Raw genomic sequence first — 26,372 nt, 5'->3', positions numbered from 1 at the left:
AAAACCACTTCAGAAAGATCAATCACTTGTCGGCCGCTTTCGGGAAACCCGACTAACCCGAGAATTTTCCGAGTAGATATTCGGTTGTTGCCGGATTCTTCGCAAACATGGCGGAGCGGAACTAGACAAGTATGCGAAGTTTGGTGAGATCTTTGTCGACTGCCAATGGAACCTGTAAACCTCCCTGGAAAATATTATTTTTTGGAACTGATCGTTTCGCTGTGCACCCTTTGAAGGCTCTGAATGAAAATAAGAGGTACGCTTTATTTTAAAATGTCATCAACACACGTTTGATCATGTGCTCTATCTGACATGCAACTTTATGAACGTAAATATTTGCAAATCTCAACACCTGCACTCAAAAAGGTCAATTATTGTTAAGCTTCAAGTCCCTTCATAGCTGTACAAGATTTACTGTGCTTTTGCATCTTACATTCACATGCAGAACAGATCAGAACAGAGTTAAGCTTAAACCATCTACTGTAGAAAAATTATAAATTCGGAAACCATTTAGGGACTTGTCATCATTTCTGCCCCCCTCCTTAGGTCTGAAAATGGCAAGTGCCCCGCTCTTAATTCAATATTTCATTGATCGATGACCCCCCCCCCCCCCAATAATTCTTCCCCCCAATTCTGTAAGTAGTTAGGATTTTTTTGAATTTTTGTAGCATAGATGGCTACATAGATATGACTAGCCAATGCTACAAAATACACCTCAATCCGTCTGTCTTACAAAAGGTAATTGTATATCTATAGTGGATTTAGGGAAGGGGCTTGGGCCCTCCCCTTTACGCTTGAGAAACATTAGGACCACAAGAATTTCACCCCCTCCCTCCTTCCCCCCATTGTGCAGTTCCAGAAAATATTCATACCCATCCCAAGGAAGGTCAATGGAAATTCTGAGGGGGTGGGGGGGTCTCAAAAGCCAAAATAAAATTTTTAAAGGAAAGTATAGGGCTTAACTAGACGACGTTCGAATAGTATCCCATGGTGCAATTCTCCGCGCACTTCACGCAATATCGAAGTTATGGCGGATTCCACCGTAAAATAACGCCGCTTTCTCTACAGCACATTTCGTATTTTTTTCCAGTCAAAGGCAAGAAAAATCTATTATTTTGTTGTTTGTCATACTTTCATTGATTTGCAATTGTCCTATGACCGTGGTTTGTTAAAAAACGTCCTTTATTTTGATTATTTTGATTAGCTTTCCTTCACAAAGTGTTCACTGACCCGCGACGAGGTCATAAATATTCACGATTCTTCGGATAATAAGCAGGTTTCTACTAAATATGGGTCTCACGCTAGCATAATGAAGGCCGTATTATTGTACTTGCAAAGAAGTACCCAGAAGTACCCGCATCTTAATGACTTTTTCAGCGATCAAAGATGACTGAAATTTCGATCGAAAACCAGCGCCGCGTGCTGCGAATGTGTGATGTCTGTTTCAGGCAACAATCGCTGGGCTCTTTCGTGAGTGCTTTGTCATCATAGCCATTTATATTTACATTCAAAATGACTAATTTCGAAAGTAATTTTATAACTGTACTCTTCAAATTAGTGAAATGCTTACAACTGGTGAAAAATAACCGTAATAATAAGCTCAAATATGTATTCACAGATTATGTAAACAACGCCGAACGAGCCCCCTCGATAGAGATGTAAGAAGAAATGTAAGAAAACCAATTCGGATCAGCACAGGACTTCTTTATTAACACTCCAGCAACAAATAATTCATCTATAGCCGAATTTTTGACTGTCACAGGAGCGAGAGCTCTTCGACGTTCGTCCAATTGTTCGATAACACTAACATGTATTTCTCTGTATACTAGCGAAACACAGGTAAATCCCTTCAATGTGACACTGAAATTCTCCTTTGAAACGCAGTGAACGTAGAATAAGTCGTTTCCCTCGAAAGCAGCAGCTTTTGAATCAAAACTAGTCCTAAAACACGCCATGGCGAACGCTTCTTCTCACTTCGCGAGAGCTGAACAATACTGATTAGGTCACGTACGCAGTGATAATATAAGATGAAACGAAATGCACCATGGGATACTATTCGAACGTCGTCTGGGGCTTAACTGGAATTTCCAGAGGGGGTGGGGGGATTCAAACCAAAAAACCTTCCGAGGGAGGGGTATGGATATTTTTTGGAACAACACATTGTCTATTAATTGTCAATGTAGCTGTACATGTATAGTGGAAGCGATTTCCCTTCTTTCAAATAAGTATGAAATAACAAATTCCATTGGCCAGCCAACGAGTCATTAAAAGGTTTTCCATTAATAATTTGCTCAGGTAGCTGACCTTGTCAGATTTTTGTCCTACATGTAAGACCCCTCTCTTATGTGCAACATTGCTCAAATCAACACTAGATATAGTGGACTCAGTCAGTATATGTACAGGCAGTCCACTGGAGAGTATGTGACACACAGATTTGTCCAAGCGATGGGAGGAGATATTCTTGACCCAGTTGTCATCATTTTTTGATTGTTAGTGTATTGAAGTATTAAGTTATGTGCAGAGATAATATTGCTAGCAATATTTTTGTTTTAGAACTTCAGGCTCTATTGTAAAACTCATTGATGTTGTGTGTCCCCCTGAGAGAAGAAGAGTGATCAAGGTATGTTATCAGTACAGCTGGCAGGTACAATGTTAGAAAAGCTGATCACTAATTAATAAATATAATATTGGAAATGTCTGTTGTCAAGTTATTTATAGCAACATCTAAAGGCAATCCAAGAAAAAGTAGTAGGTAAAGGTGCGGTATCCTAGTGACCCATCGGGTTGGAGCTTATTCCATTGTCCATAGCATGAAGCAACTAGGAGTATTTCTACTCCTCCCTGGATGGGTTGCTAGTCTATCGCAGGGTTACCCACAGCAGTACCCATTCATACACCTGGGTGGAGAGAGGCACTGTGACAGTGAAGTTTTTCAAGTAAAAATATATAAAATGTTCTTGAGAAGAGCAATTGACAGCCTGGAAAGAGGTGTTAGTCTGTGGAATGGATTGAAAAAAGACCAGAATTATAAGACTACATTTACTGAATTTTAATAATGGCTGAAGTTATCATTGTAAATTTATTTTTGTACTTGTTTTATTTAGAAACCTTTGAATGGGGAAACCATAGACACTGCAAGAGAATTCAGCATAAAACATGACATCCCAATTCACTATTGGCATGGTAAGGAAGGATGGCAACCTAATCAAGGGTAAGACTATTTTTCTGGTGCACAGCATCAATATTAATTTGCAGATGGATATTAAAATAGTTGATTTTGTTGTATAAAGGGAAGAACTTTGTCAAGCAAGTGACAAAAAGTTCACTTATTATGAGCCTGTTCTTGTTTTCGTTAGACCACCCGACCCATATGACATTGCAGTTGTCGCATCTTTTGGCTATTTGATACCTAATCATGTCCTGGATATGTTTCCATGGTAAGGTGTCTGTCTGTCCAGATGTTTATTGTTTTGCTTTTTGGGTTTAAAATGTATATGGACCTCAGTCAGTTCTTACACAATGTAAATCCAGAACTTAATTTTTAAAACAGGTAATATAATGTACAATATAATTTAGTAATACAGTCAGCTCCCTCTATTACGGACACCTTGGGACCACCATTTGGTGTCTATTATACAGGAAGTCCATAGTATCGCGAGTTATTTTCAGCAATTCTTATTTGCCTGGACTTCAATTCCTGTGCGTAATAATGGGGTGTCCGTAATAGCGAGGTGTCTGCAAGGCGAGAGTTGACTGATCATGGTGTGGGCATGCATTATTCCTTATTTTTCAGTGGAGCCATAAACATTCATCCATCTCTCTTGCCGCAGTGGAAGGGAGCTGCTCCAATGTCACATGCAATATTAAGTGGAGCAAAGGAGACAGGGGTCTCCATAGTAGAGGTCTCTAGGGACAGGTCAGCAAGAATCTGTATAAATTTGTAAAATGCTAAATTACATTGCAGTTGATGATGATGTTGAAGATGACTATCAATTCACTGAACGTGAACTTAAAACTGAATGTTGGAAAAACTAAAGTTGGAAAACAAAATTGTACTACTTTCAGTACTTTTTTCTGAGGTGGGAGGGGTGGTTGCCTAACGGTTAGCATGCTGGACTCCGGATTGAGTCTTTTAATTCACCTTATGTTTTTCCCACTGATTTGGCTTTTTAGTTGATTTGTAAGAATGGTGCAATACTGTACATAATATTTGATCAGGTGTGGTACAAACATCAGTTGAAAATCCCTGAGTCACCTTTTTCTACTTGAGCCATCATGGGTAAAATATGATGGCCTTTATGATAGTCTCTTAAACATAGCTAACCCAGCAGTATCAGGAGTTCATAAAGTGTGATCACTTTTGGATTAAAATAGTAACAATGTCTTGCTGTATAGATGGCAGTTTGCCTGCAAACAGAATCTGTTATCCTCACTTTCCTATTATTTTTGTGTTCTTTATTATAGATTTGATGCTGGAGAGAGTTTGCTTCAAGAAACATTCAAGGTTTGGAAATTGTTTGCATCTTTTTTAAATATTGATTTTAACTAATGATTCATTTTCTGTATAAGTAATAACAGCTTTTGAGAGCGTGATGTTGCATTTATTATTCAAAGATTCCAGAAGACATTATGTATGATGACCTTTCTGATCAACTTGCAATACTTGGCACAAAAATGGTGAGTAATATATTATATTGGTCATAAAACATTTTCAATTTGCAAATCCCTCAGATTTTTGGCATATTCTAACAAATCACCTTAAGTTTACTTCTTTCACTCTATATTGTTAAAGTAGCAATTGAATTTTAAAATGGTTTCATCAGGAGTCCCTATGTTTGCTTCAAAGTCCTCTGGGCATTTAAATCCAAGATATTCCAGACCAAAGACGACTGTAGTGTTATTTCTACTGCAGCTGAACTATGCAGCTATTAATCCAGGCCTCTCAAGGCTAATGGCTGACTTACTGATGTTGTAAAGACAGTACTGCCGCTATTTGCCTTATGGTCACCTCATCAATACAGTCATCTCCTTACCATAATCACTTTTTTTGTCCTGGAAAAAAGCCCATGCATATTCTTATAATAAAACGCTGTTAAACATTCTGAAATCCCAACCTGGACAAAACATATAATCCTCTATAATTTTACCACATTAATATAGCCCCTCAAACAAAATTTATTTACCAAAGCAAACACTGTACAGTACTTGAGAAACAATATTAAGCAATGTTATTGATGGGTTCCACTGTATATGCAAGATTTATTGTTGTGTCAGCATTATTGTACCTGCGAAAGCAGTTTATTTCAAGCTGTTTTTTACATTCTGAAGAGAAAAATCCTAAAAAGCAGTGTTTGCAGAGTAGCATTACTATCATAAAGTTCTGAATGACAGAATCTGCCATTTCAAGCGATTTTCCAAATCTTGTTAGTGCATGGCTCTCAATGTCAGCTTAGCTTGCCATTTTTGAGGCACAGTGCTGAAAGTCAGCATCTGTAGAGACTGAGATAGTATTTACTGTGACTTTCAGAGACAGGCATTGTTTACAGACTTAACAATACCATGTTATTATACATTCTTAGTTGATGTACACTCTTGAGAATTTGGAGTCATTACGAAAAAATCCTGCAAAGCCACTTAAACAAATGAAAGCCAGCTGGGGTAAGTATACTAACTGTACAGTATAATGTTTTATTGATTCATGAAAGAATCTTTTCTTGGTACATACATCCTGTATCTGTTTAAAACCCCTCATTAATAGCGGTACCATAAATTGCCCCAAGGAATGCATGCAGTGAAAATTTTACAGTCAAACCAAATGTTCTTTTGCTGCCTTGTCTTTTTTTTGGCAAGATATTAAGTGTTGTGTGATTTGTGACAGCTCGTCGTCTTACCAAGGAGGTTGGTTACATTGACTGGACGTATCACACATGGTCCTATATCCGCAGGCGCTGGAATGCACTCTCGTCCAGAGTAAGAATTATTTGCCTTTTTTGTTTGGTTCTTTAGTTCTAACTCTCTGCTTGTAGCCTACGTGTTATGTAACGTTGATCCCTGCACAAAAAATGAGAATGATTTTGGTTGATTACAAATTATCAGATGTATACGCAGAGGTAACATAGAGTGACTTCCAACACAGAGGCTGTTTAGGCACATTGTGGTTACTTCAAAGAACAATTTTATTCAAGATACTTTTTAAAAGATACTTTTTTTATTGGGTATACTTCAAGTGGCCTGTATTAGTTTCTTAAAGGATCTCCCTTACTTTCCCGTGTTCTGACAGACATTTCAGACCTTTTCAGATCTTTTTTTTTCTTTTTCGGTGATCAGACAAACACATAATATGTAACAGTTGGAATATATAGAACGAGAAAAATTACGCCAACTTTACAATATGTAATAATAAATTATCATCCTTATATAGAACGGGAAGCTCGCCGATGATCAACGGCGAGCTAACTCTGTCTGTATAAAAAGGCACCAATAACTCGCCGATGATCAACGGCGAGCTAACTCTGTCTGTATAAAAAGGCACCAATAACTCGCCGATGATCAACGGCGAGCTAACTCTGTCTGTATAAAAAGGCACCAATAACTCGCCGATGATCAACGGCGAGCTAACTCTATCTGTATAAAGAAGGAAACGAAAAACTCGCCGCTGATCAACGGCGAGCTAACTCTGTCTGTATAAAGAAGAACTTCAAAAACTCGCCGCTGATCAACGGCGAGCTAACTCTGTCTGTATAAAAAGGCACCAATAACTCGCCGATGATCAACGGCGAGCTAACTCTATCTGTATAAAGAAGGAAACGAAAAACTCGCCGCTGATCAACGGCGAGCAAACTCTGTCTGTATAAAGAAGAACTTCAAAAACTCGCCGCTGATCAACGGCGAGCTAACTCTGTCTGTATAAAAAGGCACCAATAACTCGCCGATGATCAACGGCGAGCTAACTCTATCTGTATAAAGAAGGAAACGAAAAACTCGCCGCTGATCAACGGCGAGCTAACTCTGTCTGTATAAAGAAGAACTTCAAAAACTCGCCGGTGAACAACGGCGAGCTAACTCTGTCCGTATAAATAAGGAAACGAAAAACTCGCCGGTGAACAACGGCGAGCTAACTTTGTCTGTATAAATAAGGAAACGAAAAACTCGCCGGTGAACAACGGCGAGCTAACTCTTTCTGTATAAAGAAGAACATCAAAAACTCGCCGGTGATCAACGGCGAGCTAACTCTGTCTGTATAAAGAAGAACATCAAAAACTCGCCGGTGAACAACGGCGAGCTAACTTTGTCTGTATAAATAAGGAAACGAAAAACTCGCCGGTGAACAACGGCGAGCTAACTCTGTCTGTATAAAGAAGAACATCAAAAACTCGCCGGTGAACAACGGCGAGCTAACTTTGTCTGTATAAATAAGGAAACGAAAAACTCGCTGATGAACAACGGCGAGCTAACTCTGTCTGTATAAAGAAGGAAAAGAAAAACTCGCCGGTGAACAACGGCGAGCTAACTTTGTCTGTATAAAGAAAGGCACCAATAACTCGCCGCTAATCAACGGCGAGGTATCTCTTTCTGTATAAAGAAGAACATTAAAAACTCGTCGGTGAACAACGGCGAGGTAACTTTGTCTCCGAGTCTGTCAGAAAAGAAAAGTTGGTCCGCAATGGGTGTATTGGGCTTTTTTAACAGTTGATAACAAATCAACAACTTTGTGTACAGTTGTCCAACAATGATGTCTCGGAATCCCAATCAAGAATCGAAAATCACTCTTCAAAACTCTCATTATTGAAGGGGATGGGGACCACGCTGTCTTGTTACTTCAAGGAGTATCTAATTACCCAACTTGCCTGGAAAACATTTTTCCGAACACCATTATTCAGACCAACACCCATAATTAATTAATTTTGATATCTCAAACACCCCATTTTCCCGTATTCTCTTTCAACAACTCCCACTCTCAGGGTAACACGACCTTTTCTCTAGGTGGGCGGGGGGGGGGGGGGGGGAGGTGGGTTTATTTAAAAAAAAATTGCCGTTTCCCGAATTACATTTTATTGCCTTTAATGGTTTCTTGATTGCTTGTCCAGGGAGGTAAAGACAATTTTCCTTTTTTGCACAAGAACAAAGCGGAAACTGTGGAAGAAACTAAACTGTGATTTTTCCACGCGGTTGTTTTACTAGAAATTATGCATAATGCCACTAAGTTTTTGTGTGTATTTTCAAAGGCAAATACATGTATTAAGTTTCGCTTCTTTAAATATTCTTCTAATTCCCCGTCAAGCCTGTCTATTTCGATTATTTTTTTTTGCGGTAAGCTAGGCTGGAAGTTCTTCAAAATAAATTAAATGCATAAAACGAAAGAAAACTGACTCGTATTTTATCAAATTTAACTGGCTCTAAAAGTTGTCAGCATACTGCAGTTAGTTTTGTCGTTGCATGTATGAGCATATTCTACTAGCATAATTTGGGTTTTATTATTTTCATTGTGTTAGGTCTGTATATTTAAGAGAGCGTATTCTAGTCGAACCTTGCCTTGTTTCTACCTTGTTACTGCAACGACTACGGTTTTTTTTGTCATGGTGACGGGCAGTCGTTATCTTATTTTAGTAAATTGCTAACACGGGTACAATTTATTGTCTGTTGGTGGCAGAGTTAACTGGGTTCCAATGTTATGAAAGGATTATACATATGTTCAAAACGCGAAGCTCTGCTGATCAGATGCTATGTGACATTCCTATGTCATTTAATATTCATGTATGTATAAGTCGGACATCACTATCATCCACCGAAGGTAGCCATTCTTGATCTCCGTCTTCAAAATTTACTAAATAGCCCTGCGATTTACTCCAAGCGGCGATGGTACCCTTAATCCACCCAAGGTATTCAGTGGAACCATTCGCGTTCTCTCGATTGAACTCGACTTCAATAACTGTTCCAATAAGGGCATTACCTGTGGAAAACATTGTTTATTAATATTTATCAACATCATCATCGTCGTCGTCGTCATCATCGTCATCATGGTCAGCATCATCTTTATCATCATCATCATTAAATACTGCTTTTTGAAACTCACGGGCCAACGCGAAAAATTCTACAATTTTTATTATAACTTTTTATTTCGAAAAAATCGTCATTCATTTATCATTTTATACATAATCCCAGAAACGGTATTTACCTCTTTTTCTTTTTCCTTGTTGTAAGTGACGCCTTTTATCTGGCGGACCTGAAAAGATTTAAATGCCTAAATATCAGTCTTTTAAAGACGTAGGGGTTAATTTGATTGAGGCTTATAACAAAAATTGAATTTATACATCCTAAGTTTCCTTTTAATTGTTTAATTTAGGAGGTTTTTAATACTAAAAAGCTTTTGGTCATCTACAATGACCGTGGAAATTGAAACGGGCTCTTTGGTCGAAAGATATGGTCAGTGAGATTATTGTCTTAAAGTGGATTTGGCCTGTAACAGAATGCAAGACAAGCTCAGAAAGCTCAAATCTCAAATCAAAAGCTCAAATAAAAAAATAATCATTTTTTTTTAAGTGCTAATTACCCTCGACACTTTTAGTAAAATCGTTGTTTATATAAGAGGATTTCGTTTGTTATAGATTTCCAAAAACCATCGACAAAAATCGAATTAGTTATAACCTCGATTACAATGACTGATTTATGATACCAATTCCTATGCATTTATCACTTTTGACATACCTTATTACAGCGCAAACCATAGTTGTTTAGTTGGTTAGTCTCCTTTTCCTAAACGACGAAAAAAAATATTTTTTGAACCTCATTCCAACTCGACAGTTATAAAAAAAAATTAGACTATGAGCAGTCCTTAGTGTGCGACACCTTTCGCTCCATCTTTCTTGCGCTTTATTGCTTGTAGAGAAAACAAAATTAGTCTACTATTAAATTATAAGCCAAATTTCTCCAGGAATAATAAACACACTTTACAAAATCTCAGAAGCAGCTGTGCCGAGTTATGTTGACAGCCGCTACTCAATTTCAACGTGAGGATAGACAATAAGAAGCGTAGCCAATCAGATAACAGCATTCGTGATAGACTACGAGCAGTTTCTAAGTCCTTAGAGAGTGGACGCGAGAATGCAGGGCGGGAAATGAGACGAGGCGCTGCGGAAAACGCGCGAACTCGATGTCTAGTAGATTTATACTCAATTCCACCTGTTCCGGGCGTGACGTCACGACATGCTATTTGATCTAATACACATCAACGGATGAATCAGTTAAAGAAGGAAAAGTATCCGATCAAATATCCTGTCGTTGGGTGACTCATTTAACATGTATGCATTGTCTCCATGTATTTATAATAGTTTACTGGGAGGATACTTGGATCAGCTTTTGATGGGTATGTGCCGCTAGCCTTTCAGAACCGTACCCCTGGCAAAAGGTGTTATATTCCGGCAATACACAGCTGAGCGTTTGACACGACTTTACGCAAAAGCCGATTTTATGCCAACTTCCGCTTTATTTCCAAGGCGAAATCGTACCCATTTTCGGTGCGTTTGACTGGAAATTAGTCAAAGCGTCGTGATTCTCCTGAAAGCCTATGTCGCGCTATCTAACATCAACGCAGTAAAATCGCAAAAAAATCACCATGACATAAACCTTTCTTAGGGACGGACCATGAGAAAGGTGATAGGGGGGGTGGGGAATTTTCGGCTTGTACGAATTTTTTTTCTGTCTATTTCTTGTGCAGGAATTTTTTTTCGGATGAAACCCTCTGCACGAATTTTGTTTTTAGACAAATGTTTTTTCTTCACACAAATGCCATGTTTTGTTACTTTATACCAAGTTTTTTGACAAATGTTGCTTTGTTGATTATTTTTTAAATATTTTAGAAATGCTGTTGTTCATTGATTTCATCCTTTAGGGTCTATCAATAAGTACCGAGGGGGGGGGGGGGGGTCAAAGGGCGGTGCAATTGGAAAAGTGGAGACCCACCCCTTCCTTCTAGCTCAAAACACCCACCCCTGGTCGAGGGTTTGAAATTACATGATCCACCCCTTTCTACAAAAATTAGTTTTTCTTTGCCTTCCCCTTTGCACGATTTTTTTTCTTGCCATTTTGGCTTGCATGAATTTTTTTTTTGGTTTTTTCCCCTCCCTACCTCCCCCCCCCCCCATCACTTTTCTAATGGTCCGTCCCTTACATAACAGCGGTTAAAAAAGAGAACACAACGTTATTAGCTATCCATGCTTTAGCGTGCCCCATCAAGGCATGGTGCACGCGGGAAGTTTGGAGAGGATAAAAACGTAAAATGTTTCTTGAGCCGAGGGCTCAAAACTTCCCACCGCGAGTGCAATTAACTCAATAGTTCGCTGCTGGACGCATGAACCTGTTGTTTTATAACATTTCCGTGGGGATATTTTTATGAATACGAACCGTAGTGCTCGCGCTATAGAGAATGCTGACACACATACAAAAAAATGATTGCGCTGCTCAGCTAGTTATGTCACAGTCCTTGGGGTTACTCTCTAATCTCACTTACTCTCTCTTATAAGTGCTAAATGGGGACGTGCGGCCCGTCAGAATATGGTTTTCGAGTATTTTTTTAATAACAGGTCATGGTTTGGGATTAAATGAATTAAACATTGTACCAACTGAAAAACCGGACGTTTTGTCTTAAAAATTTCAGGGTTTGAGGGGCCGGCCGCACCTCCCCACCCAAGGATATATCGAGTGCCCCCCGCCCCCCGGGTCATAATACTTCTGACCACTTCTTGAAAAGTACTCGTAACGACGAAATAAAAACAGAACAAATTCATCTACCACGAGCGAAACATTAATGAATAGAGCGTTTGTAGTGTAAAATATGGCTGGCCAATTTACCTGGACAGACAGATTCAATGCAATTTTGATGGCATCATGCTCGTCCTGGACTTGGTACTCTCTCTAGCCTGCGAGCAGGCTCACCTTGGGGCACGCACGAGAGGTACACGAGAGCGGCGAAGCCGCGACAGCGAGCGGCGTCAGCCGCGAGTGAGCCTGCATCGATCTCTGCTAATTTTTCACTTCCACCCCGGAAACCGCAGGAACACTGATAAGTCAATTAAGTTTCACCGGAAATAGAAGTTTGACAGGAACGTTGACAGCGAATAAGCCTGATAGTTTCAGATTTATCGGGAAAATTTCCAATGCAAACTTTCCATAATGTCGGTTGTGAATGCTACACCGAAAAAATAAAGCAAAAAACTCTTCTTCCTTCGGTTAGAGATTTCTGCCGACTGTGTGCATGTTCGTTAAAAGTCCAATATGAGTCTAATATGGAGAGTCGGCTCGAGTGATCGCAACAGAAAATTCCTTTCAAGCGTCAAAGCAGAAAGGTTTCGCCGGTGTAATCCTCGGCCTCGCTTAACTGTGCCAATATGTTGGTTTACAAGTGACAGCCTCCGCGAATAAATCCGATAGAGTTTGCCAGGCTTGTGCACGGAAAATAAGAAATATGCACGAGCTGTATTCGTTTGTAGCTAAAGCGCTGCGGAAAGGGAAATCGAATGCGAAGAAAGCGAAAACCGATTCAAGCAAAACGGCGAGTACATCTCGGTTCATCAACAAACTTTTAACAGCGTATCCTGCTCCTTTTTTAGGTTAGCAGAAACAGACTAGAACTTCGCTGAAACATTTGAAATACACGCACTCGACTCTCTCTTTCCATTATTGCTGATTGTTGACGACTGATCAACCCGCGGCAAACTGAACGACTCCATGGGGATCTGATCGCACCTCATCAAACAAAACAGATTGACAGTTTTCTCACTTTTCTCGCCTTTCGGCCAATGGTATTTCACTTTGCTCAGGCAAAGCAGAAATGAAAAATATACAGAGATCAAAGCAGGCTCACTTTATTGGCGCCACTCCCCGCCTTATCGCTGCGCTCGCCACTCGCGTGTGCCCCAAGGTATATTCGCGCGTGCCCCAACGTGAGCCTGCTCGCAGGCTATACTCTCTCCTCCGCAGAGGCCTCTTTCGTGGGGGAAGGCGAAAAAACACGGGGGGAGGAAGGCGAAAACACGAAAAATGAAAATTAGGGGGAGCGCGGGGGACGACGGGAAGGGCGAAGGAGCGGAGGCCTCTGCCAGATAATGATTTCAAAATGGCGCCCGATTTCCGAGAGAGTCTGGGTCTAGATCAATTTCTTTAGGAATATACAAGATGGCGTCGGAAGCTGAACATGCAAGTATGACAAAAGCCGGTACTTTTCTCCCTCTTTGGTCGACTTTTTCAGTATGCGAGGAAAATGGAAAAGCTTTGTGTTATAAGTGTTTCGAGAGCAGCGGCAGTATAATGGTTTGATGCAGCACTTTCGCACGATGCATCGCAACATATCGACTATCGATGATTCTGTTCTTGGTATTATGCAAGACGCGTTCTCAAGAGTCACATGGCGATTAAACCACCGAAGTTTCAGTCACAGGAGCAACCTCCGAGCGAATACGGTTCGTTCTTTTCTTGTTGTGACTTACATCTAGGTGATTGCAAACGGTTGGTTCATTTATTCCTCTTACGAAGGCCATAAACATTAGAGGGCTAGAAGAAAGCCGTGACAGGAATTTACTTCGACCTGTCGAAATGTCAGATTTACGGTATTTAACAATAGGTTACAACAAGCATTTTTCTCAATCCCTACTTGAATTTTAATGTCCCCACAGGTTTAAAAAAAACATACTGTGTTGCTCAAGTAAATCGGAAAACTGAAAAGCTTTAAAATGAGCACATACCAGTGCAAAATTTATTTTGGAGTCTTCCTATGCAAAGGCCTATTTCATCCTTCATACAGGCTGGGAATGGATGTTCATAGAGGCTGGGGAAAAATATGTGAGCAGGGACACTGGAAATTTCCCCCTGTTTTGTCAGTGTGGAGGAAAATATTTAAAATTAATAGAAATTACTGTATTTATGTGTTGATGTCTTTAGCACAGCTATGCTTACCAAGGACACTGCAAATAAACAAACAAATATTGTAAATAAAAGAGAAACTAGTTAAAAATCCCAACTGGCAGGAATATGACTATTTGTCTTTTCACGAAGCATGGGCAGTTGAAAATAAGGCCAACAAACACATTTCCATCTTGTGGCAGGAGAATTTGATCCTGTGACCTCTGGACTACAAGTCCAGTGCCCTAACCACCAGGCCAAACTGCCCCCTAGAATGGAGAGAGAGTCTTGGAATTGCAAGAAACTGTCGATATACAATCAGGAACTAAAATTATCAGTGCAACACAGAAAAAACATATTCTAGAAGTATTATTGGTGTCCACATGTTCTTTGATCACACAAATGATTTAGGTTTAATAAAAAAAATTCTGGCAATGGGGCCTTCAAATGCAATTTTTTTTAAAAAAAATATGTGGACTTTATTTACCATTTTTTGACATATTGGCCAGAAACATGGACAATTTAAATTCAACCCCCTAAAATTAAAAGTTTTGCTAAATAACAAGCAAGATTCTTCTGTTTTTCTCATATGCTAAGATTGAAATTATAATATCAGTAAAATGTTTTGGCTCCAATCTTTTTCAAGATTCAAAGTTGATGCCAAATGTTGAAAAGTGCATTACTTCTGCTACTGTGTGCATTTGTTAAATTTAACAATCAAGGGCATTTTCTCATTAGCATCTTGTGCCACATTGAAAACAATATTTTGAATCTTTTTGTAGAGGAAGTGTTAACTTTCCTAAAACATATTTGTACAAAAAATAAATACACATCTTTTCAAGGCAACTCTGTTTTATTCTGCATTATAATACCTTCTAAAACTAAATAGTTCAGAGGCTAGGGGGAATATACTACCACAAGGCTACTCAGTTGTACATGTACATCTGTTACCATTGACTTCACATACCAGTACATTTGTTACTAGTACATGTACCTTATCATTTTATCAAGCGCTGAAATCTTTTTCATGTGCCTCATAAGAAAATGTTAGGTACCGGTATATCGCGAATAAAAAACCCCGCAGAATATCAGTTAGTTAGTAACAACTAGTACACTAAGTGCTTTGTATGCTGATATCAAAGCTGTCAAAAACTAAAGACAAAAACCACTTAAATAATACTTTGGTTTCAAAGCACCACAAATACACAAAACAAAACAGCTGGGTTAAGATTTTTACATTGTTGGAAATAAAGACACATGGTACATGTAAAAAACACATTCCCTGGAATGAGTACACTGTTAATTTATTCTAAATTAATTGGAAAATTTTAATGTCTTGCCTTGTCAACATACAAAACGATGGTCTTCTTTCAATTTCAATATTAAAACAGGAAACTTCAGTGTTGAATTCCTATTGAAGTCAACCGTTTACAGACATTTCACTGACTACTAGTGTTGCCAATGGGCAGTTTACTTTTATAGTTCATTTCTAGTTATTTGCTCATTCTTGAGTGAATGAAACATATTCACCCCCTGATGTAGTAAGACCAAGTTGGAGTATGGCATTTTTAGATTTACTACAGTTGATATATTAATTTTACATCAGTATGAGAGGCTAGGCTGTTGGTGAAATAAGCAGGTTCGCAAATCGAGTGCTTGAATCAAAATAAAAAATCAAAGCTTCTGCTAAGTGAATGCATTCTCATAATAGTCAGTGAATTTGGCCAGAAAAACAGTTGTGGATGCTCTTAATGTGAGTTGTTGATGACAACTGGCTTTGTTGTTCCTTTCTTAAGTTTATATATGTATAATCTTAGAGGAACAATTTCTGGCTCAACTGTAGAAATACCAGGCCACATATTTGCATCACATTAAAATTAGATGGTTTCTTTGTTTTGATATGCTTTGCTCTCAAAAAAGATTTCAGAGATGTGTAAATAAGTGGTCTGGTATTCTAAAATGTCTCCTAAAGCTTATTTAACCTTTTGTAGCCCCAGATAAGCGGGCTGTACAACCATTAAATCCTTCACTTGCCCTATGATACCTCTTTCGGTTTTGGTTCATTCGCAAAGTTAGAATCCGGCGTCAAAAAATGCTTTCTTGCGGGGCCACTGGCTCTATCCTTTACTGGGATACTGATACAGGCTGGCATCCGTCGTCATCTTCAATTTTAACGATTGTAAGATCGAGAAAACAGAGTGTGTTGCACGGAGACCTGTCCAAGAAAAATCCAAAATGGCGGACGATCACACAAAAATCTGAAATTGGCCACAAAAACGATAATAACGATCGGAACTTCACCAAAATGCTTCTACTTACCATCTATACTTAGATTTTTAAAAGAACATTCAAAATCGTTGAATTCGTCGTCTCCTTCAGCCATAATTAAAGGATGTCCACAGAACCGCAAATCTGTCCAGAGAACCGCACGTTATCTGGCAGAGGTCTCGCTCCCTTCCTTTCCCCTTCCCAGTGTGCCCCGCGCGCTTTCGTTTCGATTCTCTCCAGGCTCCCCGCGCTTACTTTTCGCCTCTCCCCGTTCCTCTCCCTATTTCCCAGCCCGAAACACGAAAGAGACCTCTGCGGAGGAGAGAGGACTTGGTATGACCTCAGCCAAGTGCACAACGCCTCCGTATGGTCCATCTCACTGGCACAACCACGAACACAATCCGCATAGCTTGACCACGAACCACTCATTTTCACAAGAAAAGATGTCAAAAGCTAATTATGATCGCACTAATTCACTGTGTAACGCACAGAATCTTCCAGGAGAAACGCCGCTGCTTGGAGAACCACGCGACTGATGCAAATGTGATTGAGTTGCAAGTTCGTATTTGATTGACGTTTCGACGAAAGAAAAACAAGATTTTGTTGTTTCAAGGCCATTTGGCAAGGAGATAAGATTATGATCGAGATAGGAGCTGAGCGGAGTTTGACTTATCTTTTACGACAAAACAACAGCTTATTTACTATTTCACTTTTTATTTGAACGGACAGTTTATTCTGATTTGCTTTTTTTATCTTTTTTTTCGCGCGGAACGAGGCACGCGAACGCGCCTGGTGCCTTTCTTTATACAAACAGAATTACCTCGCCGTTGCTCCCCGGCGAATTTTTCGTTTCCTTCTTTATACAGACAGACTTAGCTCGCCGTTGATCCCCGGCGAATTTTTCGTTTCCTTCTTTTCGCCGTTGATCAGCGGCGAGTTTCTCAATTCCTTCCTTTATGATACAGACAGACTTAGCTCGCCGTTGTTCACCGGCGAGTTTTTGATGTCCTTCCTATATTATACAGACAGACTTAGCTCGCCGTTGATCAACGGCGAGTTTCGCAATTCCTTCCTTTATTATACAGACAGACTTAGCTCGCCGTTGATCAACGGCGAGTTTCTCAATTCCTTCCTTTATTATACAGACAGACTTAGCTCGCCGTTGATCAGCGGCGAGTTTCTCAATTCCTTTCTTAATTATATAGACAGACTTAGCTCGCCGTTGTTTACCGGCGAGTTTTTGATGTCCTTCCTTTATTATACAGACAGACTTAGCTCGCCGTTGATCAGCGGCGAGTTTTTCAATTCCTTATTTACAGAGACAGACTTAGCTCGCCGTTGATCAACGGCGAGTTTTTGATGTTCTTATTTATACAGACAGAGTTAGCTCGCCGTTGATCAGCGGCGAGTTTTTCAATTCCTTCCTTTATTATAGAGACAGGCTTAGCTCGCCGTTGATCAGCGGCGAGTTTCTCAATTCCTTTCTTAATTATACAGACAGAGTTAGCTCGCCGTTGTTCACCGGCGAGTTTTTGATGTCTTTCTTTATACAGACAGACTTAGCTCGCCGTTGATCAGCGGCGAGTTTCTCAATTCCTTCCTTTATTATACAGACAGACTTAGATCGCCGTTTATCAGCGGCGAGTTTCTCAATTCCTTCCGTTATTATACAGACAGACTTAGCTCGCCGTTGAACAACGGCGAGTTTACCGTTCTGTATATAAGTGAAATATAATTTCTTAAATAAGTTAAATTTTACATATTGTGAAATTCGCATTCAAAAAGGACTGTATATAGAATAAAACATTCACATAATATGTGAATGTATGTACACCCTTTCTTTTTTAGGTAGGAGTTCAGACCAGCTGGGAATGCAAGAAAGTTAAGTTGATTAAAATGTCCAAGGAGTTTCTTCCTTGTAAGTTGTGCCTTTTCGTTGTTTTAATTAGCAGTCAAACCAAGTGTCAACATGCAACTTGTGGAACAGTGTTGCACTACGCGTATATTAACACCCTTGTTGAAGGTTACACACTATATGTAGAAGTTACGGCTACTGCACACAAAATGTTTTCTCCACTTGAAATACGGCTGGTAAAACGCGCAACAACGCTTGTCAGCTTGAATTGCAACAATTTGCAGATTGCAAGTTACAATGGTCCTAAACAAATAAGATAATTGGACAAAAAATTTTCAATCATAAATTATACAGGAATTTTGCGTTTAGTGTTTTGAATATGACTTACAAATTGGCTATTTCAGCCTGCTGATGTAAGTAAGGATTACATGTATATAGGTACCTGAGTTGCAGTGTCTTTCGCTCAGTTGGAGCGTCTTCCACTGATTCACTGAAGACTCTGTTCCTATTCACAGTAACTCCTGAAGAGGTCGTGTCCACAATCCCAGGAGAAGTGAAATTTGACAGAGAACGTGACACACTCTTCATTAGATGTCGGGTATGTGTTAACTTTCGTATTTACTCGCTCGCGGTCCAGGAACTGATTATTGTGCGTCGTTAAGTTTGTGAATGGATCTTTTTCTTATCGCTCGCAAGCCCAGTGTTAAAACACCCGCACTGGCGATGAAAGTTTTGTCGCCATTGCTTTTGTGTACACAATCAAACAGACTGAAAATATTGACTTTTTTTTACTTGGACACACGGATAAATTTACTGTATTTACCACGGATCATTCATGATTATGTAAGTTAGTATAAAAAGCTAGAATTTAAGCAGCCTTTTTTTTCGTCCATGCAATATTAGCAGTTCACTGCTTAAATCTAAAGGGTTTCTGGTTTTTATTTTAATACGCTGACTGCTGGCGCTTATACTGATTTCTCTTTCGCAAACGGTCGACGGTCGATGCAATCATCAGTAGAAAAAAATAAAAAAGTGTCGCTAAAATGGTCTCGACCATTTAGGAAAGTGAAAGTGCGTTGCTTATCAAAACATCCAGCCTGCTTTTTTGCCCTATAGGCCAAAATGTAGAACACTCTTCACTTGTACAGGAACGCATGCTACGAAAGCCGGACAAAGGAACAAGTTTGCTTGATTGCCTCAAAGAATAGAGCCAATAAATTTTGGTCAGCATGACCTAAAAATTCGTTTTAAAACTTTCTCAGTTGAAAGATCTGAATAAAATATTTTTTCCTGATTTAGGACGGTTGGGTAGGAGTCACAGAGTTGCAGTTTGAAGCCAAGACCGTCATCACTGGAAGAGACTTTGCAAATTCATACCTTCGGTTACCGAGTTCTGTGCAAAGTGTAACCAAGAAATGTTTTGAAAATTTGCCATGGAAGGAAAGATGACAAATGCCTTTTTCTAATACAAATGAACATTGTCAATATTCCTTCGATTCACACAGTCATAAATCCCAGTTCATGATATTTATTTTGCTCTATGCCTTGTTTCCTAGATACTGTCCTCAACTTGTTTAATCTATATAAATGGCTCACGGAACATTTAAATTTTCTTATTTTCTATGTTATATTTAATGTCGGGTTTGACAATTAGTATGAATACAGAACAATTTTAGGTACAATTATATTTAGAATAATATAATGTAACGCAAGTACAGCGAAAGCTGTAATTGAATGGAAAACAATAATACACATTTTCTACTTCCACAATATAGAAAAACTTGTCTAAGCTTAATTCTTTACAAATGGATATTTTAGACAATAAATGCACACGATGGGTAGACATTAATTAAGCACAAAAACTCTTCTGTCTACATTCAGTCTGATAATTAATCAAATGGTCTCTCTAGATTTTTGTTTTTCATATTACAGTATAGTTATTTTGTAGCATCTTTAATAAATATACAAGTTATAAACAAGACTGTGTATTCTATTAACACCGAAATAAATACAGAGTACATCGCTTGAGTCACAAATAACGTCGTCTATAAAGCCGATGTAGAGGCGGGAAAGCATCGAGCGAATGTCAAGCGCTGGAAAACATGTAACCGATTCCAAGCGCGGGAATACCAGCGGGTTGAAGAATGCGGGTGGGGAGAGGGGGGCTGATTGACCCAAACATGTCATCTTTGTTCAGATTGATTGTGACACTGAGTTTTTGGCGAGCGACATGCATATGATTTGACATCATTGTTCCCGATTCTTTGAACAGCATGTAATGTGACTGAAGGTTTTGTTTTTCCAGCTCACAAGCTCCCGCCATGCTTGTAATGGACTGCGGCGATGGCAACATGTTCCGTAAATAATCGGATCAAGAAAACTCGTAAATAATAAAGGGAAGTTAGCAACAAAGCAGTAAACCGCTTTAGTTTCAAACGCTTCGTAATGGCTACTTCTGTACTCCACCCACAAACAGATTGCATTCAAGGGCGCACTGCAAATAGCAAATACAAGGACCATGATTGAGAACGCTTTACACACCCGGACATTTTGCTGGCGACTCGCTTCATGTTGAACAGCGTTGGTTTTTGCAAATTGTACAATTCGAGATTTTTTAAGAACCATTCCAGCTTGGATGTAACAAGCGGCTATAATAACCAGTGGTATGAAAAACTGCAGTATTCCTCTTAAAGTGTAAAAAACTCTGCGATACAAACGACTTGGTCCATCATTTCCACATGAAAGGGGACTTAAGGTTGTATCCAACATAACAGGTGCTGTAAACACCGCTGACAGCAGCCAGCACAGGCTCAGCATAATAGTAATAGTGCTTTTGGTCAAGCGAGGTTTGAGCGGGGTCACAATTGCTCGTCTTCTTTCAATGGCAATAACAACCTGTGTGAACACGCGCAAGTATGGATAAAACACTGCCATGGGAAACATCACGTGACAGGCGAAATGTGACGTGTATTTATTGTCGACGTCTGCGTAGTAAACGGCCGGTGTTAATGTCAGCAGAATAAGTATATCAGACATGGCAAGATGAACCATCAAAAGCTGATTTGTCGTCAGTTTTCTATTTCCTTTCCTTCTGATGATCTCACGAAGTGCGAGAGCATTTTTCAGGATCCCAATGACGAAAAACACTCCATAAAAGACTTGTAAAATTATCAGAGCTGTTTCATTCCCTTGCCATTTGCTTTGAGTGTCGTTTGCAGACATGTCTTCTCAATGTAGTTTGGTGCAGTGCTGCAGAAAAAAGAAAAGAAAATGTTAAATTCCTCATTTATTGTTCCATGTAAAAAGTTTTAGCAAAGTTTCGGCTTCGAGTAGCATTTGTAAAAAAAAACGACTTTTTGTAGGGTAACAATTACTGGAGTCCCAGTAGTTTTCATTGTGGCCCTAAATCCTCGATAGAATTGGAATTTAGAAGTGTGGTTTTTGTGCAGGGAGGAAAACCGGAGAACCAGAAGAAAAACCCTCGGAGCAAGGCGAAAACCAACAAAAAAAATCAACCCAATGGTTTCTGTAGGGATAGCCAAGCGAAGCACGAAAAAGGGTAAGGTAAGAATAAGACTAATCCAATAGATAAATCGGGTGTGGTACTTACAAGTTTTCCGATTATACCCAAGTACTTTCATCCAAACTATAATCAAGCTGCATGAGGATAATTTTTCCACAGACGTTCAGACTACAACTGCAACAGTTTATTTTAAATGGGTTTTCTTTTCCTTTTGCAATCGGCACACAAAGTATAGCCGTGTCATTGCATTTTGTCTCACAAGTTTTGGGAACTTGCCAGTTATTAACACAAAAGCAATTTCCTGCGGCAATTAGCAACGAACTCGCTGCCGTGAATCATCTCGTCTCATATCCTTTGTAAAGTACTTGCAACGTCTAATTATGTCTCTGTGTCGCAAAAAACATGCTAACAATGAGAATTGTGTGGGTATTATTAGGTCACTAAACCGGCACTGCCTGTTCCTCCTGTCAAACAGCTTTTGAAATGAAAAAGTAAATGGGTGGGCTATTTATTAATATTTAAATAAGATAGCAGTGTACTTACACACTGTCCTGAAATTAACGTGACGTGGCGTGTTTAATGACTTAAAAACTCACATGTTTAGAAACTAAGTCTTATTACGGTGAATTTTTTTTTCTCTTTTGAGCCCCTTAAATTCTAGCCTCCCTCGCAGTCGTTCTTAGGAGCGATCGTGTTACCCTCCGTCTCAACAACGACTTTCGTGGGGAGGAGTGTAAAACGATCGCCCCTAAAAACGACTGCGAGGGAGGCTACTTAAATTCATAAAGGTTTTTTTTTTTCAAAGCACCTGCTGTATAAGACTTCGTTTTTCCCTCAATATTTAATTTAGGAAATAATTTGGCTTCCAAAAGCTTCCTTAATTAATTAAATAGTGGGCGCCACAAAATGAAAGAAAATGAGACAGATGACATATTCCCGGCGGCAGTGACAAAAAAGACAAACAGAAAACACATTGCATTGCAGCCACTGAATCAATCACAAAGAAAAGTAATTTTTTTAGAGTCGCGAACTTGAAATCCTTATACTGAAAAACATAGAGCCCCTAAAATTTTCATCAAAGCAATCAGTTACGATCTACACTTTAATCTTCGGGTCACTTCTGATCTTCTTCACAACCACTTTCACTTTTAATTTCAGATTAATCAGTATTTGACGGTTTCTGTTCTATGAGAAAATTCTAAAGGACCGTATAAAAGCAGCAGGACAGAAAACAATGAACTCAAAGCTAACAACAGTAACCGCACAAGCAAAATTAATTGTATTCACCGAGCCTAAAAATATTTTTAAACTCGCATCTTTCCAACAAAGAATCTCCCAACTCAAATGCGACCTGCTGACATCTCAGCGGTGAATAGCGAATTTTAGCGATTTACTGACTTTTCATCAACAGTCGCTCCATTTGTGTGAGCCTCCTCTGGCGAATTGAGCCAAAACATGATTTTTAATCAAGTTGATCATGTTCACAAACACGTACATCGCCGATCATCGCCGGCGGTCGGTCGGAGACGAATATAACGAAGAATCATGAAAAACATATGTTCTTCTGTAAAATTTGTCAACCTATGATCAGCTTTACTTTTTGAAAAATATTATATAGTAGAAGTAGGCATTTTAGTCTATACCTACTCAGTTGATTTTCTTTGCTCCGTAAAAAGTTGTAGTTATGAAAACACAAACAATTCCCCTCACAATTGCTTGCACGGCTTATTAAGCGTTGATCAATACCGTTTAATTTTCAATAAAAACTCCGTGTTAAGCGTTCAGCTATATATATTAAGTCACTTCAAAAGTTTTTAGCTTGCAAAATTTACATTGTTGTATGATGTATTCCCTTAGAGAATTGTACTTTGCTATATCATTCAAGTAAGGCAAAAACTCTCGGAAATGCCAAAGGCAGCAAGTCAAGTGTGAGATAATTTCAAAGTCCATCTTAAGGTGGGACTTAACGTAAATATGAGTGAAATATAAAGTAATTTATGAAAGAAATAAAAGGAAGAAAATTATTTTTTGGAACACCAAAAGACAGTTGACCCCCACGCAAGAGCGCTCGCCAGGCTGTCTGGTGTCCGTCTACCAAGTTTAAACTTCAAATTCTAATTTTAAAACTACATCAAATCTTTAATATTTCTTATTTCTCTAAATTTTACAACTCCTTAAAGAAAAACTATCTCCTCCCAAAAATCTCCAAAAATCACCCAGATATTTGCACGACACCCCTAAACATAGATTTATGGGACTAGCATAGGGTTTTTGGATTGCTTAAAAAGCGAACGAGATATTTAAAAAAAACTCATGAAAAGCGGCAGAAAAGGAACCCGTTATGTTAAGTCCCGCTTTAATTTACAGCAACTGTCTTTATGGCTGTAAAATCTTATCGCTTGTTCTTTCGCTTGTTTCTTATCGCTTTTTATCGCTTGTTCATCTGAGAAAAATAGCATGACAGCTTTTATAACCCGCAATCAGACGAGAACGGAGTGCTTTGTATAAAGCATTTTATCTGAACTGAAGCAAAATTAAACAACCGCAATCAACGAAAAAGGAAAGAGAAAAATCATTCATTTGTCAGGGTACTGATTTATACCGCCATTATGTCAGTCTGTTGATCAACCCTTTAAAGTAAACTAAAACACCAAATACAGAGCTAGAGCAGGTGACTTGAAACACAAACGAGACACAAGATATATAACTTACCAGCCTTGAAAACTTCACTGGCTCAGAGTGGCTTTAGATACAACGCAGTTGATGCTTGCTTTTAAGCAAAACCGGAATGTTACTAAGAAGCTCTTAGAGACCACCCACATATGTCAAAAGTTATTATGTCAGTACTGTTGACCACCCGAAGAATAAATGTTTACAAGACAACTGAACCGTTATTGACTTGTAATAATAATGTGTTTTGTCGCGAAACTTAATTTATATCCCACCAGGGAATTTGTCAATTTGTACATGATTGCACAAGATTTGTTTGACAGTTGATCATAAGACTTTTAATAGTATATTTTCTGATTTAAGTCAGTTGAATACGAGTCTTCGAATAAATACGTTTACAATCAAAACGACAGCGAGAATTTTCTTATCCGACATGTTTTAAATATCAAAGGGCTTCAAGAGCTCAGCCTGCAAATCAGGCGGTTTGGCGTGGAAGAGCGGACAGTGTGATGCACAATCGCGGCCCGGGGGGGGGGGGGGGGGCCCCCCCTATGGGGGCTATATATATGTGTGGCCCCCCATAGGTAGGAGTTCAGACCAGCTGGGAAGGCAAGAAAGTTAAGTTGATTAAAATGTCCAGGAGTTTCTTCCTTGTAAGTTGTGCCTTTTCGTTGTTTTAATTAGCAGTCAAACCAAGTGTCAACATGCAACTTGTGGAACAGTGTTGCACTACGCGTATATTAACACCAAGGTTACACACTATATGTAGAAGTTACGGCTACTGCACACAAAATGTTTTCTCCACTTGAAATACGGCTGGTAAAACGCGCAACAACGCTTGTCAGCTTGAATTGCAACTATTTGCAGATTGCAGTACTGGTCCTAACCAAATAAGATAATTGGACAAAAAATTTTCAATCATAATTATACAGGATTTTGCGTTTAGTGTTTTGAATATGACTTACAAATTGGCTTTTTCAGCCTGCTGATGTAGTAGGGAACTGTATATAGGTACCTGAGTTACAGTGTCTTTCGCTCTTGGAGCGTCTTCCCTGATTCACTGAAGACTCTTTCCTCTTTATTCACAGTAACTCCTGAGACGTCGTGTCCACAATCCCAGGAGAAGTGAAATTTGACAGAGAACGTGACACACTCTTCATTAGATGTCGGGTATGGTTAACTTTCATATTTACTCGCTCGCGGTCCAGGAACTGATTATTGTGCGTCGTTATTTGTGAATGGATCTTTTTCTTATCGCTCGCAAGCCCAGTGTTAAAACACCCGCACTGGCGATGAAAGTTTTGTCGCCATTGCTTTTGTGTACACAATCAAACAGACTGAAAATATTGACTTTTTTTTACTTGAAACGAATAAATTTACTGTATTTACACGATCTTCTGATTATGTAGTTATAAAAAGCTAGAATTTAAGCAGCCTTTTTTTTTCGTCCATGAATATTAGCAGTTCACTGCTTAAATCAAAGGGTTTCTGGTTTTTATTTTAATACGCTGACTGCTGGCGCTAACTGATTTCTCTTTCGGCCGGCGTCGCTATGTCTCGACCTTTGGGGGCTTCGCTGTTTTTTCCCGGCTTCCTCTTCTTAGGCGCTCTACCAGGATTGTTGCTGGCAAATTTTGGTCAGCTGACTAAAAATTCTTTTAAAACTTTCTCAGTTGAAAGATCTGAATAAAATATTTTTTCCTGATTTAGGACGGTTGGGTAGGAGTCACGGTTGCAGTTTGAGCAGCGTCATACTGGATGCCTGTGCAAATTTTGTGGGAGTGCCTTTTTCTATAAATGAATTGTCATTTCTTCTAATTTTTTTTTCTCTCTTTTTCCTAGTTCTAATTTTTAATTATATATGTCACGGATTTAATTTTATTTTCTTGTTATTTTATGTCGGGTTTGACTATTGGAAATTTATAAATTTTTTAATTTACGCAAGTAAGCGAAAGCTGTATTGATGGAAAAATAATACGCATTTTCTACTTCCACATTGAAAATTGTCTGTTAATTCTTTACAAATGTTATTTTAAAATAAATCAACGATGGGTAGACATTATTAAGCACAAAAACTCTTCTGTTTACATTCAGTCTGATAATTAATCAAATGGTCTCTCTAGATTTTTGTTTTTCATATTACAGTATAGTTATTTTGTAGCA

General features: G+C 38.9%; 2 protein-coding genes across 4 annotated transcripts; one reads left to right on the top strand and one right to left on the bottom strand.

Moving 5' to 3' along the window:
* The first annotated feature begins 71 nt into the window (after positions 1-71).
* LOC144644922 (methionyl-tRNA formyltransferase, mitochondrial-like) lies at positions 72-25,085 on the top strand. 3 transcript variants are annotated; one of them, XM_078504492.1, is made up of 12 exons: positions 76-256; positions 2,554-2,620; positions 3,105-3,211; positions 3,357-3,437; positions 3,794-3,916; positions 4,465-4,504; positions 4,615-4,677; positions 5,580-5,658; positions 5,879-5,970; positions 18,010-18,079; positions 18,532-18,614; positions 19,316-19,962. In XM_078504492.1, the coding sequence occupies exons 1-12, from the start codon at positions 132-134 to the stop codon at positions 19,463-19,465; spliced, it is 1,080 nt and encodes a 359-aa protein (XP_078360618.1). In that variant the 5' UTR covers positions 76-131; the 3' UTR covers positions 19,466-19,962. The 3 variants fall into 3 exon arrangements, with proteins under 3 accessions (XP_078360617.1, XP_078360619.1, XP_078360618.1); XM_078504491.1 differs by lacking the exon at positions 19,316-19,962 and having other exon boundaries at positions 72-256; positions 18,010-18,576; XM_078504493.1 differs by lacking the exons at positions 18,010-18,079; positions 18,532-18,614; positions 19,316-19,962 and adding an exon at positions 24,794-25,085 and having other exon boundaries at positions 73-256.
* Positions 19,989-21,784, bottom strand: LOC144644924 (neuropeptide Y receptor type 6-like). Its single transcript, XM_078504494.1, has 2 exons — positions 21,627-21,784; positions 19,989-21,265 (listed from the first exon to the last, which is right to left on the bottom strand). The coding sequence occupies exon 2, from the start codon at positions 21,236-21,238 to the stop codon at positions 20,264-20,266; it is 975 nt and encodes a 324-aa protein (XP_078360620.1). The 5' UTR covers positions 21,239-21,265; positions 21,627-21,784; the 3' UTR covers positions 19,989-20,263.
* Positions 25,086-26,372: the final 1,287 nt, after the last annotated feature.

This window comes from Oculina patagonica, chromosome 2 (genome assembly GCF_052425735.1).
Source record: "Oculina patagonica isolate OP01 chromosome 2, crgOcupat, whole genome shotgun sequence".
NCBI classification, from domain to species: domain Eukaryota; kingdom Metazoa; phylum Cnidaria; class Anthozoa; order Scleractinia; family Oculinidae; genus Oculina; species Oculina patagonica.
This window is presented reverse-complemented; position numbering and strand designations above follow the sequence as displayed.